Source organism: Rhinolophus hipposideros (assembly GCF_964194185.1).
Source record: "Rhinolophus hipposideros genome assembly, chromosome: 15".
NCBI lineage: Eukaryota > Metazoa > Chordata > Mammalia > Chiroptera > Rhinolophidae > Rhinolophus > Rhinolophus hipposideros.
The window spans coordinates 21,280,848-21,300,083 of record NC_138061.1 but is presented as its reverse complement, the minus strand read 5'-3'; the positions used below and the strand labels follow the sequence as shown (position 1 = coordinate 21,300,083).

The 19,236-nt window shown below is 51.0% G+C and overlaps 1 protein-coding gene across 1 annotated transcript in view; it reads right to left on the bottom strand.

Annotated features, from left to right (window-relative positions):
• Window positions 1–3,944: 3,944 nt before the first annotated feature.
• COL17A1 (collagen type XVII alpha 1 chain) overlaps window positions 3,945–19,236 on the bottom strand; it is a 57,425-nt gene continuing 42,133 nt past the window's right edge. Inside the window, exons 32-53 of the mRNA XM_081073454.1 lie at window positions 18,792–18,818; window positions 17,815–17,850; window positions 16,002–16,037; window positions 15,654–15,734; window positions 14,271–14,306; window positions 13,671–13,751; window positions 12,691–12,744; window positions 12,527–12,568; window positions 11,892–11,951; window positions 10,975–11,025; window positions 10,313–10,438; window positions 9,683–9,820; window positions 9,131–9,196; window positions 8,624–8,764; window positions 7,967–8,056; window positions 7,753–7,863; window positions 7,112–7,258; window positions 6,466–6,831; window positions 5,787–5,924; window positions 5,480–5,542; window positions 5,254–5,334; window positions 3,945–4,912 (exon numbers count right to left, since the gene is read on the bottom strand). Of these exons, the coding sequence (XP_080929580.1) occupies window positions 4,860–4,912; window positions 5,254–5,334; window positions 5,480–5,542; window positions 5,787–5,924; window positions 6,466–6,831; window positions 7,112–7,258; window positions 7,753–7,863; window positions 7,967–8,056; window positions 8,624–8,764; window positions 9,131–9,196; window positions 9,683–9,820; window positions 10,313–10,438; window positions 10,975–11,025; window positions 11,892–11,951; window positions 12,527–12,568; window positions 12,691–12,744; window positions 13,671–13,751; window positions 14,271–14,306; window positions 15,654–15,734; window positions 16,002–16,037; window positions 17,815–17,850; window positions 18,792–18,818 (2,024 nt within the window). The 3' untranslated portion in view covers window positions 3,945–4,859. The remainder of the gene's footprint in view (window positions 4,913–5,253; window positions 5,335–5,479; window positions 5,543–5,786; window positions 5,925–6,465; window positions 6,832–7,111; window positions 7,259–7,752; window positions 7,864–7,966; window positions 8,057–8,623; window positions 8,765–9,130; window positions 9,197–9,682; window positions 9,821–10,312; window positions 10,439–10,974; window positions 11,026–11,891; window positions 11,952–12,526; window positions 12,569–12,690; window positions 12,745–13,670; window positions 13,752–14,270; window positions 14,307–15,653; window positions 15,735–16,001; window positions 16,038–17,814; window positions 17,851–18,791; window positions 18,819–19,236) is intronic.

The following is a 19,236-nucleotide window of genomic DNA, read 5'->3' as shown; positions in this document are numbered from 1 at the left end:
TTTTGTTCCATGTTTAAATTATTTACTTTGATTTGAGTGGGAAAAGCCTGAAACCTTTATGATATGGTTGCTGATATGTATAAGTATTAATGAAATGCTCACTCCTTAGTCCCTCATGAGGCTTAGAATTTCAAGCATGTGTCAAGTCAAACAGTATTATGAACTGTACTGTGGTGTGTGAGACAGCACATTTGTAAGTGATGCTCACTGCCTTCTCTTTCAAGAGGACTAGGTACCAAATTGTACAAGTTTCAGTTTGTAGTTATATTACATTTGAGGCTGGTGAAAATTTTAAATGTAACTGTGGAAACACTGATTCAGATTAAGAAAATGTAAATATCTGTAGCACTTTTCTTGCAGTTAATTTGAAAACTTTGAATGCTGAACCTTATTTTGTCAGTGGTTTAGATGATTTAAAAATGCATGTGTAATTTTCATTTTGTAATTGTTTTGACAAGCATAATTTACTTGGACAACTTTGTAGGTAGCCTTAACTTCTGGCCAAGTTGTTTTTTTAAATATATATATATATATAAATATATATACATATATATTATGTATGGTTGTAAATTCATACACTTATCACATGAATGTGTTACTACATACAGAACTCCTTTAATGCTTTATTCTCAAATGCTGGGTTGGAAAATGTTTTGAAAGCCTTTTAAAATGTATATCTTTATAAAGTAATATTCAGGATAATAATGGAAATTGTTTATATTATGATAAAAACGACAACATAATGTTAGTGTATTTAATGATTTATTTTAAGAGGGCGAGAGGAGGAAGGTTTCATACCACTTTCTCCTTTGAAATTTTCAGGTCATTGGCTTTTAAAAAGTTAATACTTCAGGCAGTGGACATTTTTTTAGTATCATTTAAATGACATCCTGTGTGCTAACTAGTTTATGGCACATAATTAATTTGGTCTGAATATTTGATTTTTTGTTTTCCTTTCAACTTGACATTCAGACTATTGAGTTACAGGAAAGAGACTCAGAGTAGAATGGTTGACACTCTGGTAAGTTTATTTGCAACTCTTGCGTCTCCCTGAAAACTGCCCTTTGGATTCAGTGTTTATGTGGGTGTCCTTTTTCAAATATGACTATTCATTCGGGAGCAGGGCTATAAAATGATACATGTGTAGAGGTGAAACATTCATTTTAATACTTAAAACTTACATAAATCTTTTCAAAAGTGTTTTGTTATAGAATATCCTATTTGTACCCATCCCTGCTCACTTCTTGTTAGGCCCTATATTCCAATAGATAACAGTGATCTTTCTTTCTTGCATGAAGTATAGGAGTGGAGGAGGGACGCAGAGTTCTTTGAAATCAAAGAATATAGTCAAATCCATTCCTGATTTGGTTTTGTTGCTGGGGCAGAAGGTGCTGTGAAATGCATAAAAGAAATTCTCCATATGTGCACCCTAATCACTCACGCTCCCCTTTTCTCCCTGAGTGCTGTGAGTACACCAGACCGCTGCACTTCTGCAGGTCTAACTCCTAGAGCCTGTTGCACCAGGTTGCCTTTCCTAGTCCTGTCAATCCATAGTCAGGTGTGAATTGCTGAATTAGCTGCTATTCTGTATTGAGTCACAATTAAGCTTTTTCTTACCCTTTTCTATGGGGAAGCTATAGGGTGGGTAAGGAGGAAATTGAGTGCTTATACTTTGCTGAAAATATTAGAACTTTCCTGTGACAGGATACAGCAAATTGTAATTAAATATGAACCAGAACCAGAGCTACCTCTAAGTAGTGTTTCCTCAAGCACACAGCTCTCAGGCACGAGACCCATTTTAATGGAGGGTCTCTGATTTCTTGAGCATCAGCGAGTTTCAGAAGTGACTGTCTTTTGTACCCTTCTAAGTTCCCTTGTAACTACACACTTTCCTTATTCCACACTGTGCTTAAATGACAAAGTCTCTTCTGAGAAAGCCAAATTCTGTCAAATGATTAGCTAGAGATATTGATTAAAGTAAAACCTAGAACTGAGGTGGAAGAGGAGAATTAGTTCCAGTTCCAGTGGTCTTCTGATTAAGTAAATCAATTCTTTTCTGGGAAATGATCTTTTATAGGGAATGGGATATTTTAAATGCATTTCTTAAGTTGAAGGCACCACAGTTAATGACTTTATTATTGCTTTTCTGTGGCTGACATAGTTTTGATATAGCTTTAAATTTTCTGCTACTAAGCTTGGGTTAGAATGTTACCAGTTTTGAATGTTGGCTGCAGCTTTTTGTGATCCTTCTCTGATTTGCAGTGTAATAATGTCACAAGCTAAATTTTCAGAAAGAATTGTTTCTTGTCTACTTGGGAGCAACATGTCTTTTCAATCATGGGATTGACAAATGAAAAATAAAGTTATTTCTGAATCTGTTTTGAGAAGCAGTCTTTTATTGAGAACCATTGAAACTGGATTTCCTGCATGAGAACATTTTGCATCTCTTTTTGGTCTCTTTTTGTTAACACTTGCAATATTCCAGGTCTTCTAACGCTTTGAGACTTATTAGAGGTGCTTTAAATAAATATTTCCATCAACATGTATATGTACATATTTTTATTTCCTTTTTTTCCCTTGGGATGGATTATTTTTCTTACCAAACATTTCACAAACCATGTGATATACCTCACTTTGGCTAAAAATAGCCTCTTTTTGTCATTGATACGTTCACACAAATTTCAGTTGACACTAGGCAGCATCATTTGGCAAGTGTTCAGCTTGGCTTGAGGGAGTCAAAACATGTGGTCTTCTAATCCAGGAGCATTGCACATTCTTCATTCTTACATTGTACACCCTTTTTTTAATAGAAACAAACGAGGCTCGGCGTCATCACCAGCAGCTGAGGACATCTATCTGCCTGTCATCTTTCCGGATTCTGTCCAGAGGAGGTAAGCAGATTGGGAGTTTTGCCTTATTTTACTTGGTCATGGAACTCTATGAAGACTTTTGGATAGCTTAGAAACGTAAATCCAGTAAGTGGCAAAACTCATACCTCTCTCATTAGTCAAGAATCATTAAAGGGAATATATACTTGAGCCCTTTCAGCTGTTATTACAAACCTAAATGGATTCAGCCTGTAGGTAAAACTAAAATATTAAAAACGCACAATGCAGTTATTTATTATACACAAATTTTTATTAGACAGTAAAAAGTTGTTTGAAATTCTGAAGGCCTTGTGAACTCATTTTTAGAATTCCGATGTTGATTTAGAGCAGGTAACTATCAGGATCTGATAAAGGAGGCAGACAATGTTTGGTGCTCGGTTGCTGCTAGCAGTTGTTTGGATATAGTGGAACTAAGCAGTATGTTTTTCCCAGGACAATATGTGAGATACTCAGGAGAGACCACATAGGAAATAAACAGTCCATTCTTTCAAGAGTAGAGGTTTAGAAGTAAATTTCATTTAACCTCATTTTAAATTATCCAGTAGGTGTCATAATTTGTAACAAATTCAAAAGTTGGCCAAGTGTAGCTTCTTCTGAATTTGCCTGTGTGATTTTACTATGCATTTGTGTGGCAGGCACATTTCCTATTTGTGCATTCTTCCTTAATAGGTGTTCTGGTATTCCATAGTACTTGCCCTGCAATTATAATTCTTTTGCCCCGGGGATAAATCACTACATTACTTGAAAATAATCTTGTTGCTTATGTGTTTATTTCAAGTAATTTATGCTTAGGGAAACCCTTCAGATGCTTTGTAATTGCCCAGATTGAGTTACTAGTTACAGATAAAGGTCTGCCTTTAACAATCTCAGTGAGTAAACAAATGCCAGAAATACAACCAGTTTTGTTTTCTCGTGTTTGTAATAGTGTTAGAGTCAAACCCAATTAACCCAAAAAATATATATATGTATGTATGTATGTGTGTAAATATATATATATATGTATATATGTATATCTATATATTTTACTTTGGTTAGATGGACCACATTACACATAATAGTAAAAAAGGGGAAAAAATCCTTTAATTGGAAATTTTTACAATTGAAGTCACTTTTCATCTAATAGACCACATTAATGTTTTGAGACATTGAAAAATGCGTAAAAACCAACAGCGCCCGGCCCCCGATGCCATTCCCTAAGTGCAGAGCAGAGGTGACGTCTTTCCCCAGCAGCAGGTTATAGTCTGTTTCCCTCCTCTCCTTTTCTTCCTATTTGCTGCTGTCTAGTTCAGTACAACGTATCTATAACCTTGAGTGCTGACCTATGGATGTAGATCATAGCTACAATCAAAGTTTCTAAGCAAGTGGGAATATGATACAGTGAGAAATAACTAGCAGACACCCTGTCACCACCTTCAGGGGAAGTGAATTTCTTAATTTTTTCAGTTGCAAGAGTTGCTTCTTAGTCAACTCTTTTCTGTGACTAGAGAGTGCAGAGTGAACAGGGGAGGAAGGGCCGGTAGCACAGCTTTACAGCATTAACCAGAGCACATCCCCTATCAAGTGTCACCCCCAGAAAGGCACCCCCTCCCATCCTGGTCTTCCATTTTCTGGGCTCTTTTTTAAGGCAAAGCTCAAGGAGTCCTGAGCCAACTTTTATATAACTGGCAGCCTAGATTGGGGCTTGACCCAAGTGTTAAAGGGGCCGAGGAGCTCTGATCTAGAGAGTGGTTAGAAAGTCTCCTACAGCACAGCAACTACTCAAGCCTACCCAGCGAAGCTGTTTCAGATTGTGTGTCTGACTGAATTATTTATACATGTAGTTCCAGACCAGAGTAAGTGTTCTAGGTGACTGTTTGGCAATCCTGTGTCAGTAGGAGTTTGAGACTCCAGCTTTCACCCTTTGGAGAGATTTTGACCTAAACACCATAAGCCATTGCAAGAACTGGTCCGGGCTGTTCTGCCAAGGGAAGCTCATGGCTTGACGGCGACATTTCTCCGGCTCCGCCCAACATAGAATTGGTCACCTGAAAGTTAGAAAATGAGTAGGAAGTTGAAAAATTATCTTGTGGCCTGTGTGTTTGGGGGTGGGGCGGGCAGAGCTTTAGCTTGGGCAATTATGGCAACTGTGACTACTGCAAAACGAGCTTGAAAGTGAACTCTTTTGTAAGACTATCAATTTATTTACATTGTTCACCCCATTTCATTACCAGATTGGTTCTCTTTCTTCCTCCCTGCACTGGCACGTTCTTTCTCCCTGTTTGTTATGCAAGTCACACTGTAGGCATTTGCCTTAATTGTCCAAGCTTGCTATAGGACACATCGCCGGCCTCCCAGTCCTCCAGGAACTGTGGCAGCAGAGGCTTACCTTTGTCACCTTTTTCTCCCTTATGCCCGCGAGGGCCGGGTGGCCCAGGTTGGCCAGGTGGCCCGGCAGGGCCCCTCGCACCTAGGAGGACACATGGCATACTAAGTAAAGCACAATGGCCGGGAGGAACAGGCCAGAGCCCATCCCAGCACTGGCAAGGGAGCTGCTGTTCGCCTGAGGCGTTTGTTACACAGGATCCCTGGGGCTGTTTCCTGCCACCACTTACCTTTGGGTCCTGGGATGCCCACCTCTCCCTTCTGCCCAGGAGGTCCTGGAATGGCTCCATAAGCTACAAGGGGGAAAAACTGGCCTTAGACTAGCTATCACCCTGAAGCTGGGGAGATAACAGTGATTTGTAACACAGGTCGTGGTCCATTTTGGCTTGTAAGAGGAAAACAGCGTTTAGAATTTGTCCGATTTCAGCATCTCAAGTATTAATGAGGTTTTTCAGGAGACCGATTTCTGTGGAGCAGGCCCCATGTGAGAGTGCAGCAAGTTACATGTTGGGAAAGCAATCGGGAAGAGGCCCTTACTTCGGAAAAAGTCCATGAGGTCCTCGGTCACGTTGCTGTAGGCAGAGAAGACCCTGCTGATGCCGGGAGGCCCCTGGGGCCCAGGCTGGCCCGGTGGGCCCTGGACAGTGTAGGGCAACCCTTGCAGCAGGCCCTGACCTGTAACACACCAGGAAGAGGGCAGCGCTCATTGTCTGCCTCACAGCACAACGAGCCGAGGGTGAGTGACGTTGGGGAGAGCCCTGCAGCTTCCGTGTCGTCCGCTGTGGGCTGGCACTGCGCTCTGCTGCAGTGGGCTTTCAGCAAAGGCTTTTGGCCTGCGTACCTGCGCTGCTAGGCTACAGGGAGAAGGGGCTTTTCAGCCAACACCCTTCCCTCAGCCCCAGCAGAAAACCATCGCAGTCATGAAGACTTCTGAGACCCGCACAAGGAATTGGGAAGCGAAGTAGAAAGACAGCCGTGTGCTCTGCTCCCTGCCGTGGACATTGCAGTCCTGACCGGGGCCCCTTGAACTAAGCTGGCCGAGCATTAGACTCGGGCCTCCTGTGCTCAGTTCCTGTCCATTTGGTTGCAGAACTGCGGGCCTCACAGCCTGGGTGCTCCAAAAACAAGAGGGGGAGTTTCTGGAGCCTAGATGTGGGGATGCGTACGTGCCCCCCACCGCCCGCCCCCTCCCAGAGGCCTCAGGGACCTGACTCACGTTGCAAGTTCTCAGACACGCGCACAGCCAGCTCGTTGTAATCCAGGCCCCCAGCAAAGCCGGCCCCAAAGGAGCCGCTGTCGCCACCGTACATGCCGCCTTCTGCTGCTGCCCCGTAGCCTCGGCCCAGGCTACCGTCTGGGCCAAAGGCACCCCCTTCGCCTAGGGAACCTCCACTGGTTCCTCCGATGCCCATGGAAGAGCTGTAGGAGGTGCCCCGGCTGAGCGATGAGCTGTGTGAAGAGCTGCTCCCATGACTGTAGGAGCCATCCATGGCTCCCATGGGCCCCAGCCGGCTGTCTCCAGGGGGGCCCTGGGGCCCGGGAGGGCCTGGGGGCCCCACAATGAAGCTGCGCACATCAGGACCTGTGGCGAGGAGGCTGCATTAGGGGGAGCTGTCTGGTGGAGAGCGAGACGTGGGAGTTAAGGGCTCTCTCAGGGTGTCAGCACCCCGAAGCAGGCTGTGAACCTGAAGGCAGTTGAGCACGAGCAGGACAGTGGCTGGAGGACGCTGGGCTTTCCCCGAGTGGTGGCTCTCGGGTACTGGGCCGCCTGGGTTCCCTCAAGCACTTTCTGCCCCCCTTTCAGGGAGAAGCAAGGCCTGGGCAGAGGGCAGAGGAAGGACAGCAACGTTAGGGGCACCTACTTGTCAGGTAGCTAATCAGTTCACTCCGGAAGCTGTCGCTATTTTCAGCTGCGTAGGTTGTCAGAGCTCCTGAGACACCCGGAGGCCCTCGAGGGCCTGGGGGACCAGGAGGGCCTGGAGGGCCTGGGATGGATGACAGGCCAGCAGCTGAGCGAGAGGAAGGAGAAAGAGAAAGATCAGGGACCACCGTGCCAAGAATGCTGAATTCCCACCTGGTTTCAGGGCCCCGTGTGGGGGGAGGAGGGAACAACATGCCCAAAGCACCGCCCTAGAACAACTGCTGCCGACTGGCCGCCTCACTCCCAGGCCTGAGCCTCCGTCAACCCAAATCAGACCAGCCCTCTGTCACCGAGTTGGAACTCCTGCCTTGGTACCTGATCACACAGGCTCATGAGTTCTCTAAGGGCTGCACCTGGGAGCACTATCTCCCCACTCCACCCCTTATCTGGGCTGAAAGCACCTCAAATCTTGGGTGCCGCTCTCCAGGGCCCCAGTGGTCCACCCTGTACAGGCTGTAGGAGGACTTGGTAAGTGGTGAATGGATTTAACTCTCCACGGCTGCCCTTGTTAAAAAACCCCTGGAGCCTTAAAGGCCAGACTGTAGGCCTCTGCCCTCCTCACCCCTGCCCCCTGTGCCTTACTATGCAAGTAAGATGAGAGGTCCTCCACGCTGATGCTGGACCATGCGTTGCCTGGGATCCCTGGTGGCCCAGGGGGACCTGGGGGCCCAATGATGCCTCTGTATTCAGACCCTGGGACGCCAAGGAAAAGCAAGGGAGTCAGTCATGGGCTGGGCCAAGGGGCTCTGCCTTCCATCCCAAACCACTTGGACAGATGTGCCCTGCTCAGCCTTACCTTGGAGTAAGGAGAGGAGCTCCTCATAGGATGTTCCCGGTAAGCCAGGGGGGCCCGGGGGGCCCGGAAGCCCAATGCTGATTCCAGAACCTGAGGAACAAAACCCCAAGTTGTGATGGATTCAGAGAGGCAAAGACAGATGAAAAACTCCCTGTCAGGGAAGGAGCCAGATAGAAGCAGCATGAACAGAGTGGGGCTGATAAAGGGAAAGGAGGAGCAGCTGGAAGGGACAGGCAGAAGGAGGAACTCAGAGCTACAATCTGTAATGACACCAAAGAGGAGGTCCCCAGGTCCTGGGAAGAGTGCAAGTCTAAAAGGGCCCAATCCTTCCTCCTGCTGCTACGTGTATGGGAGTGTGTGTGTGTGTGTGTGTAGGTGTGTGGACAGAGGGGAGTGTGTCTGTGGAGAGATGTGCATGTGAGCTGTGTGCACACTTCACGCAGGATGGTGCCCAAGACACTCATTTGGCTTTCCTTTCCAGGCTCCCTGACCTGCTCTGGGCCACAGGTTTGAATAGCTCTGAATGCCGCTCACACTCTCTGGGTTTGGTGCGGCCTGGCAGGAGAGGGTCAGGGGGCCATTTCAGGGAAGTCCGGCCCCCATGGCCTCACCTCAGGCCCTCCTGACCACCTTTGCCTGCAGAGGACAGATACTCACTCGACATGTAGCTGAGAATGCGATTGCTCAGCTCTGCGTAGTCCAAAGACTGGAGGGACCAATCTCCACTGGCGCCTGGTGGCCCCGGGGGACCCCGAGGGCCCGTCAGGTACTGACGTAGATATTGAATCACATCCTCCCCTGAAAGGAGAAGATGTGCTAGCGTGGACCCACGTAGGCCATGGGGCTGCCACAGCCAGGTCTGCTGAGTGACACGTGTGAGCTCTGGTTCTGAGGCCCACGGGGCAATCAGAAAGCTCCCACGTTAGCTGAAGGGGCACCTGCCTGGTTGCCCGGCACTGGGGAGGGGGAGGTTTGCTGCCCTCTTGCCAGTCGGCTGCTGACTTGCCAGTGGTTGGGAGCAGTGAGGGAGTGGCCCCTAGTCCCGAAGAAATGACTCCCCTTTGCAGCCCTCACAAGGCTCAGACAGGGACAAAATGTGCCTGAGGAGGGTGGTCAAGAGACAGCAAAGGGATCCCAGCCTTGAGCCCGCCACGGGCAACTCACGCCGCAGTGCAGCCAGGATGTCTTCAGAAGAGATGGAGGTAGACGAGCCAATGCTGTACCCCGAGGCTGTGGGGAAGGAAATGTGGGGTAACCTATGTATCTGTACTAAAGCAACACCCCCATTACTCCAGAATCACAAAGACCAGGTCAACTGGCCATTTCCATTTGGGGGAGGTAAACCAATGCGGGCAGTAGGAGGCTGTTTTGAAAGCATGGAAAAGTCAAAGGGTTTTGTTTTTGTTTGGTAAGAAATGCAGTTCGTTTTCAAGACTGCTTTGGCCTACCTCCTACGAGGCCCCGCCGACCCGAAGGGTCCCTTTCACATACTTAGGACACAACTTCAACCACGAGAAGGCTCCCTAACCATGGCTGTGCACTGTTGCCTCATCTGAACAAACCTTTTTTGAAGCTCCCGGTGGCCCGATCACCGTGAATTTAGATTTGAACATTATGTTCAGAAGGGCAAAGCCAATAGCAAATGAAGAGACAAGGCTCCAGGAACAGAAGTGGACGCTGCGGGGAAGGGTCATTTCAGGGGTGAGAGAAGCTTACTCCGTAAGTAGCTCACGACGAGGTTTGCCAGCTCTGAGTAGTCGAAAGTCTCACCCGCCATGGTGATGACAGGCCCAGGGGGACCAGGGGGGCCCGGGGGACCCCGAATTCCAGATAGAGAAGACCTGACACTGTCACCTGCCAACAAAGAAATAAAGTTAACCCTGTCCCCAAGTAGGCATGTCCGCCCCGAGGAGGTAAGCTGAAGCCCTTGAGGAAGTGCCTGGCCCAGCCCACACGGCCCGAGGCAGGGCCAGCAGGGAGCCTATTACAGAAGGAGAACCAGGCAGAGGCTGGGGCTGGGCCTGCAGGGGCTCGAGGGCTGTGGATCACCGAGACTTATCAGCTACCCATGTGACAGCCCTGGTGCCCACTCACGTCTATGGACAGCACAGGGCGGGGGGCGGGGAGTGCACACGTGTGAATGTGGGTGCAGCTGTGTGTGCACGTGCACAAGCGTGGGGCTGGGCCAGCCACCACTGGGGTGAGGCCGAGGCCTGTGTGGGCAGCGAGGAGAAGCAGACGCTCGTGGACCTGCAGCCCCAGCTCCAGGCGGGGAAGAGCTGGGCCTGGCCATACAGACTGCGCCCCCCAACCCACACACACCCCTGCTCTGACCCCAGCACTCACTCTGCATGTACTCAGAGATGTAGTGCTGAATCTCCAGGCCGGAGCTGCTGAGGGAGCCTGGGGGCCCAGGGGGCCCAGGGGGGCCTGGTGGGCCTGGCAGGAACGTGGTGCTGGATGACGATCCCCCTGGAAGAAAGCAAGCCTTCTGAACTGGTTTCTCCACCCGAGGGTGAGACCGAGGGCCCAGGGGCACTGCTCCCATGGTCTGGGGAAGGACGGTCTTTCTCAGTAGGAGAAGGCAGTGGCAAAGAGAGTCCCCCCAAAAAGAAGAAAGGAGTGCCTGCAGCGGCCACTGTCTGCCAGGGGCACAGAGCTGGGAGCTCTCCAGGCCAAAGCCTCATTCCTTTGGACACGTGCTCACTGCCCCCCCGTTTCCCTCATCTCTGAACACACCCAGCTCTCAGGACCTGCTGCCTCCATCTTGTCATCGGCATTGTTAGTCATCTTTATCGTACAGGGGTGCAGAGGTCCTTCCCTCCTGCCCCCACTAACTTGTAACCTCCTTAAGGCAGCTCCTAGCATGTGGAGAAAGTATCTAATCCACACTGAACCATGGACGGATGGATGGATGGATGGATGGATGGATGGGTGAATGAAAGAAGCAACGTCCTCCTGATCAGCCTTGCTTAAAGAAGAGAACTTTGGTCACCTTTGGTTCTTACCTTGAGAGCGACTGCCAGGAATGCCAGGAGCCCCTGGCACTCCGGGATCACCTGGAATCCAAAACGAGAAGCCCTATTTGTACGACCTCCTCCAGGAAACCTCCCCTTGTCGAGCCCAACCACACTTATCAGTGTGTGGCTCAACAACGGACGCAGGTCTTCGTGTGTTTCTGCAGTGATACCACAAGTTCCCTCTGGGCAGACTGTATCCCCACACCCCCATCCCTTCCTCCCGCCAGCCTCTCCTTTCTTCAACTTTGTCCTCCTGAGGCTTTAGCACCAATAAGCTCATTCTGCTCTGGGAGCCTGAGGAACACAGAGGGGGAGGACAGTCAGCTGTGCTTTCCTCCCTGTCCCCAGGTCCCAGCCCAAGTCACCACCTCCCCTCCCAAGGCTCCAGTGGTTCATGACACTGGGGTTGTGCTGCCCTCTGGGCAGTACCAAGAGCTCCCACACACTCACGCACATACACATGTACATTCTCAACCATTCAGATCTAGTCTTGCTCAAGGCTCTTGACGCCCCAACCCTCACCCCCACCCCCACCCCAGGTTTTGTTTGATGCCAGCTCTGCTGTACCTGGGGGGCCTGAGGAAAGGAGGCAGAGAGTTGTGAGATGTATGAAGCAGATATTACGACTTCAAGGGACCCATGGGGAGGAGATGGGGCTCCAGGGCTGGAGCAGACATAGCTGCAGGCCCCTCGTGCCTCTCCTTCCCCCAGGCCAACGCAGAGGTGGGAATTCTCTGGAGCTTCTGACCGCTGTGCTGCCCCCCACCCCCTGCTCCAGGGTGCTGAGCTCTAATGGGATATGGCAGGAGAATGAAGAAATGCCCCAGCTCATCCAGACCCTCCCGTCTACCAGTTGGGTCGGTGGGGCGCGTACAGTCTCCTGCACTCCCTAAGACAGTTCTCACCTTGGTCTCCTTTGGGGCCTCGGGGGCCAGGTGGGCCTGGAGGGCCAGGGTAGAAGTTCTCTGCAGAGGAAAGAAATAGTTTCGAATGTGGACGCTGTGTTTGTGAGGGAGCAGCCCCTGACTCAGTGTACTTTATCAGACCTAGGCGCCCCACGGACAGGAGTCAGCTTTGCCCAGACAGTCCTGATCTCTGCAAGGGCAGAACCAGCTCCCTCCCTCAGGCTAGGGGCTCTTGGAGTGGCTGGGTGGCATCGTTGACTCTCTCTACATGCAGCAGGTGGCTCGGAGTTTATGCAGACACACCCCCAGTGGGAAGTCTGGGGGAAGCATGGTGAGTAGGTCAGGAAGACCTACATGGTCACAGATGCCTGTGACCATGGAATGTGCTGGGGCTGGGGCTGGGGCTGAGGTAGAGAACAAGTGTGATGATCTGAGTTGGTCGGGAAAGATCCTGGCGGGCCTGGTGGACCTGGCAGGCTTCCCCCTAGATAAGAGAACCCCTAAGCCTTAGTTATGCCAAGAGGAGGGCTACCGACAGAGAAGTGTAAGGAAGCTCTTTCCCAAGAGCCAGCCCCGAGGCAGCCTGGGCTCTGAGTCCCATTAGCTCGCACCTCCCACCAGGAAGCTCATCTCACCTGCGGAGCCTTGGGGTCTTGATGGGCCTGGGATGGAAGGTCCTGCAGAAGAGAGTGAGGAAGAAGCAATGCTGAACTCGGCCGATTCTGCCCCTGAGAGCAGGGTCTTGGCTTCCTCACTAAGTGCCTCCAGTCCCGTCCCCCAAGATTCCCGAGATGCTCACCTGGTGGCCCAGGTGGTCCTGGGGGGCCTGGGGGACCTCGTAAATCAAGACCCTCTGGAGAAAGAAAAAACAGAAATGAGTAAAAGCTGACACAGGACTACTCTCCGCCCGCTTCATTCCTCACCAGAATCATTAGTGCCAGGCACCCCAGGCTATCGCACCCCACACATCAGGCCCTGGGTCATGGCACACGACCTTCCAGCACCCCCTCTGCTCAGGGCGCCCTTGCTCAGAGGCAGTCGAACTCCCTGACGGCTAATCTGGGTGTATCGAATGAGGGATAAGAGCATGGCTTCAGTGTCAGATGGTCTGAGTTCAAATCCCTGCTCCACCACTTGTAGCTGGTGACTTTGGACCAGTCCTCGACCTCTTTCGGCCACAGCTCCTCCTCTGAAAACCAGAGGCATATGGCCTATGTCACAGGGGCCTTGTGAAGACTCCTGAGATGCCATGGCACGATGCCGGGCACGCGGCATCTGCTGGACCAGGGCTGCTTGTTGTCTTTGCTGTTCAGGTGTCCAGATGGTCAGATGTCCAGGAGGAGGCCCAGCAGCATCCCCATCTGGGCTCTTTAAAGGACTTCGGGAACAGGAAGACCCAGGAGTCCACGCTCCCAGGCCAGGCCTGTGGCTGAGGAGCACGGGCCCCTGTCATTGCTCCCAGTGAGTGGCGGATGCAGTGCTCCTGCCAGCGACACTCAGTGTCTAGCTCCCTCGGCCCCACATGCCTCTGGTCCTCCCAAGAACCTCTGACAGCTGCTCCAGCCCGTGACTCGTCCCCTCGAGTCACGAATGAGGTTTTTGTCACCGCTGACAAAACCCTCGCTATTTCTTCTGGCTACCACTGCATTCCAGAGGAACCGGTCATCCTCACCCCCATCTGGGGGTCCCGATGACTCACTGCCACCGCCCCCAGGGCACTGCCATCTCTCCCACTGCCACCCCCACGTCGCCTGCCCCGGAGAACATGGAGACACTCACGGGCGGAGAGGAGCTCGGAGATGGAGCTGCTGCTGCTGCTAAGGAACGATTCACCAGCAAGTCCTTGTTCGCCTCGCGGGCCTGAGTGGGGGACACAGAGTGAGGGTGTGCACTGCCCGCAGAAATGAGTCAGTGCTTTCCCTCTGGAGGTGCCTGGGCAGGGTGGCCAGATTGCTGGCTTCCAACTTCCCTGCCAGCTGAGCAACAGCCCAGGGGGAACTGGATCTGCTTTTCCTAAGCCCGACTGTTTTTTGGTATCTGGATAAATCTCTGGACAGTGGCATGATTATCAGGGTCTGGTCATAAGAGGTCTCAGACTTGTGAAAATAGCTGAGCTTCACACTGTCCAGGGGGCCACAGAGCTTCAATCTCCTGTCCGAAGGACCCCTACCTTCTCAGAAACACGGAAGGGGGTGAGAGGAGGTGTCTTCTCTTGTAGCTGAGTCCTTGCAAGACCCTTGGTGAAGAACTGTGTCACCCCTCACCTCCCTTCCCCAAATGCTTGTCTCTTGCTTCCTGTAAAGACCGGGGCCCAAGTCCAGTCTGGGAAGGAAGCTCTCCTGACAGCCCACAGTTGTGTTCTTTCAGGGCGTGACATACCTTGCTGTCCTGGGAGACCAGCTGGGCCGACAGGACCTGGAAATGGGGTTGGGGAAGAATAGACTTTGTCACACCTCTAGGGTCACAGTTCTAGGAAGAACTGAAGAAAGGCAGGTCCTGGTATACATGTAGCTTTGCTACAAGGCATGGGACAGTCGCCCAAAAAGGTCAGCTTGCTTATTGGAGAACAATAAGCAATTTGAGACCACGCCTGTGGTCCATCTGCGTGAGAATTCCTCTGCCAGGCCCCTGCCCTGCCACTGTCCTTCAATAACGAGGGACTTCTAAATGCCCACATGTCCCCTCTCTCACGAGAGCGTATCAGGGGGGCAGGCTGGTCCATATGCGCACTGGTCACGATGAATCTATTTTTCATTTACACACACACACACATTTCAAAATAATTAAAAAGTAGATAGAATTGACCCTTGAACAATGTGGGGGTTAAGGATGCCGACTCTCCCCACCCCCACACAGTTGAAAATTTGCATATAACCTTTGACTCCCCCAAAACTTAACTGCTAGTGGCCTACTATCGACTGGAAACCTTACCAATAACATCAACAGTCGATTCACTTTGTGTTATATGTATCATATGCTGTATTCTTACAGTAAAATAAGCTAGAGAAAAGAAAATGTTGAGGAAATTGTAAGGTTCGTTTGTGAGTGTTTTCAAGTTATCACAAACCTCCACAAATTTTTCTAATATATTGATTGAAAAAAGTCTGCATGTAAGTGAACCTGCATAGTTCAAACCCATGTTGTTTAAGGGGGAATTATATAACAAAATAACAAGTATTTTGGAAAAATAGAAGAAAAACATTACCCATAATTCTTTAACTGGTAGGCATTTTGTTTTATTTCCTTCCAGCATTTTTTTTGCATCTTGTAAAAGTATCATTGCAGCCACAGAGTGCACATTATCAAGCATTCTGTTCCTTTAAACGCCACCATTATCTCCTAACAACTTTCAGTCATCATATTTTTGCAGTGATTTCATTATTGTTGAACAATTTGGGGATATTTTCTGCAAATAGATTCCTAGGACTTTTGTTGCCCTTAATGCATTTATTAAATTGTTTTCCAAGAGGAAACAAGGTGAGGACCAAGTGCTCTGACAGATCAAACACTGGCTCTGCAGGCATGGCCAAATCCTGCCTCTGCTGCTTCTCAGCTGAGAGACCCTGGGCAAGTCATTTACCAGCTCAAGCCTCCAATGGTGTCCTGGGGGCTGCTGGAGCAGGGCCTGGGCAGTGCTTTGGATACTTGCTGGTGTGTGATGAGGAATCCCTAGCCTGTCTGGGAGGGAGCTTTCTCAGCAACCCCCTTACTCTCCTCTTCCAGGTCCTGCAGATTTGGGGCAAAGCAAGAAAATGGACTGACCTGGGGCACCTGGAGGTCCTGGGGGTCCCATGGCTCCAGGAGGTCCCGGGGGGCCTGGGACAGTGAGAGTCGATGATCCCTCTGAAAACAGAAGGCACATGGAACACTGAGCCCCCCTCTTCTGGCTCTGAGGTGCTGGGACTCAGGCCAGGCTGTGGGTCGGGCCAGGCCAGCGCCTCTTATTCTCGTTACCTCTGAACTTGTCCCACTACCTCGCTGCTGACCCGAAGAGCCCAGCGCTGCATCCTGCCCAAAGCACGGTGCAGACTGGTGCCTCTTGGAGGGAGTTTGGGCAGAGCCTGGGCACAAGCCTGGTACATGAGAATACGCAGCACAGAACATGCCTACCTGCAGTCATGATCCTGCCTGGAGCTCCCGGTTCACCTGGGAGAGGAGGAAAAGGAGAGCGGTTGTTCCCAGGATCAATTAGTGGCCCAATAAATCATTTCCCAGGCCTCTGATTGCACTTGAGACCCACTCCTGGGCCTGCAACCCGCAGGCTAACGACATTTTAATGAACTAAGGGGAATGTGCAGGATGCATTAAGCGCCAGGCTCGGCACCGCAGACCCTGGAGGCCAGAGCATCGATCTTCTTTACCCACATTAGCTTTTGGAAGATGTAGGACTCCGCAAACGGACTTCATTGGTAATGTGAGAGGGTTTGCCTTTCAGAGAGGCCAGATTGAGGCTGACTTAAGAGTCATCCCCATTCCACATTCACTCTTCTCCTACAGTAGGCATCTTAGGCTCTTTCTGGGAACGGCCGTGGGTTGGAAAAGTACTGGAGGTCAAAGGATGGAGGTGTGAGCCTTCCAGGGAGAGCTTGGTTCCAGGGTGACGCGAGTTCCCTGGGACAGTAGTAGGAGCTGTGCAGTTACAAGGGGGTTCTGTGGCGCGTAAGCTGGGAACTCCTGAGTGACCTAACGGTTAAAAGATCTCTTTTCTGCCTGTGTCTTAGAGGGTCCCACATGAACACCGGAAATTTCCAAGAAGGGGATGCCAGATTCATCCTTTCCCACACCAGATGCCATCTTAGTGACGCATCTTTTGGGACTGGAAATCCAGAGATTCTGAGAAACCGAGTGAAGCACAAGACAGAAATGTCCTCCAATGGGGACTTTTAGGGCCTTTGTCATTTCCCATGGTCTGTGAGCAATTCAGTCACTGCACATGAGGATGACATGGATTTCCCTCAGGGGAGGTGGAGGGTGGTCACTGCTTGCCACCTGCCAGCCCCCAGGGGTCATTTTACCAGCATTAGGTAAAATGTCCACCTTTTGTGCACACTGTCCAGGGAGGGTCGGATGTCCCTCGTGAACAGGAAATGCAGGCCCCCAGAAGGACAGGGTGGAACCCCCAAACCTACGTGTGTCTTACTAAAGGTACCAGCAATCCATGAACAGATCTGCGGACCCAGATATCCGTCTGGGATGTGTGAACTCAGTTGTCATTTTGAATTACATTTGTCCTAACAGAATTCCTTGGCCCAACCAGTCATTGGAAATAGTTTCTGGAAAGTAGTTATTTTATTCCTTGGGTCCCCAAGGTGACAGTGACTGCTCATGACAGGGTTCAGGGATGTAAGTCAGGGACAGAAGGAGGAAGAGCACTGCCCCCGAGCACCATTATTCCCTGGACTAGCTCGGGGTGGGGCCTGCTGATGCAGAACCGGCCAAGGGCACAGGAGTAGACCAGGACAAAAGTGTCACCCTGTGTGTAGGAGGCGGCACATGGCCCCTGTCACAGCCCAGGGGTGATTTCCCGTCTTAGCAGCATCATGGATGCCCCTCCCTGCCTGCACTAAAGTCACACTACAGGGGGCCAAGCCCAAGCAGGGGGACAGAGCACTAGGGGGGCTTTTAGAGGCAAGCTGGGGGATGGGCTGGCGCGTGGAGTGGGGGCAGCGCCCTTCCAGATCCTCCTCCACAGGCCTGTTGATGTCCAGGTGCCACAGTGAGGCTCATGACTGGGGGGGGGGGGGCTTAGTTGATCAGGACAAGTCTCTGGCTCCCCAGCCTCACAGTCTCCCAATGAAGCCACTAGATGCCACTGTTGATCCAGGCTCTGGCCAGAGAGGGGCTTCCCTCCCATCTACCCTTCTCCCCCCTGCAAAAATAACTAGTGAAAAGAAAGACCATCTTAATTTGGAAAGTCACTTACCTTTAGGCCCTGGTCGGCCGGGCGTGCCAGGAAGTCCTGATGTGATTGAAAAGCAGTCAGTGAGGATGATTACGAGCAATCCCAGGCCCCCTGGTAGTAACTAGGCGTCCTCGCTCAGCAAGCCATAGTCGTGCATGGAAACCTGGCCACCTACCTGGCCTTGCCCTCTGCTCTAGCCCAGGTGACCCCTGAGGGCTGGGGACTGAGGCTCTTGCTCTGAGCCCTTTTCCTTCTCCGGGAAATGGGCTGACAGCTGGGCTTGAGGGAGGCAGCGGCTTTGGGGGAACCCAGTCCCTCTGGGATCTGAGCCCCCAGCGGCAGTGCTAAGCAGCACAGGAGGCAGGGATGGCTTCCTAGATCTGATGCCACACGCCTCCTTGCTTTAATCTGAACCCCCACCTGGGAGCAGTGGAAGGACGTCCCTGTGCGCTCAGCTTTTGGGGGGACCTGCTGCTTGATTTCATTTTACATCTTTGCTTTATTTCCTTGAGGAGTTGGGGCTGGGTGTGGGGACAGTTTCCCAAATCCAAATGGGCACACACGGGTCCCACTATGGGACAGACTTTGACACTGCAGCTGGCCCAGAAAAAACGGCTCTGCTGCAGGAGGTGAGCTCCCACTCCCCACCACACCAGCGGGGCGGGGGCTCCTGTGAGGCCAGTGGAATTTCTGGGCCTGGAGCCTCCTTTCAGGGGTCCCTGTACCAAAGGGGAACAGGGCACAGGCAGACAGAACTGGCCCATGATCAACTTCATTCCCACCAGAATGGCTTTCCGCGTGGTTCTGTGCATATTTTTCCTTCCTAAGGTGTTTCTCAAGACTCACAGTACAAGGACCTGAACCCAGTTTTGCTGGGAGTGAGGGGAGGAGGAGAGGAAACTCTAAGGCGACTGTGGGAGATGTATTTGCTGAAGCCTGGAAGGGAATGGGAGGCTTGAAAGGTGCTCTCTGGAGGTGGGAGAGACCCAGTGACTCACCCTGAGGGCCTTGGGGTCCGGTGAGACCTACAGAAAATAAAACACATGAGGGGGGAGTTGTAAGGATGCCCACAATGGCTTCTCTTCTCAGCCCGGTGGGGATTGATAAGGGTCCACGTACAGCCAGCCTGAGGGGAGGGGGATCGAAGCGGAAGGGCTCAGCGGACCAAGGTACTGAGGTGGCGTTAAACTCTGCAGTTTTTAAGAGACTCTTTGCCCCTTCCTAGAACCCCTTGCTTTCTGCAGTTACTGTGTCTCTTCCCAGGTGCCAGACTTGGTGACTCAGGTGTCAGGACACACAGCCACTACACACGGCACAACTTCATTTCCACCAGAATGGCTTTCTGCGTGGTTCTGTGCATATTTTTCCTCCCTAAGGTGTTTCTCAAGACTCAACTCAACTGCAGTTGTGGCAGTTTCCTGCTGGGCTGCCAGAGGAAAACGG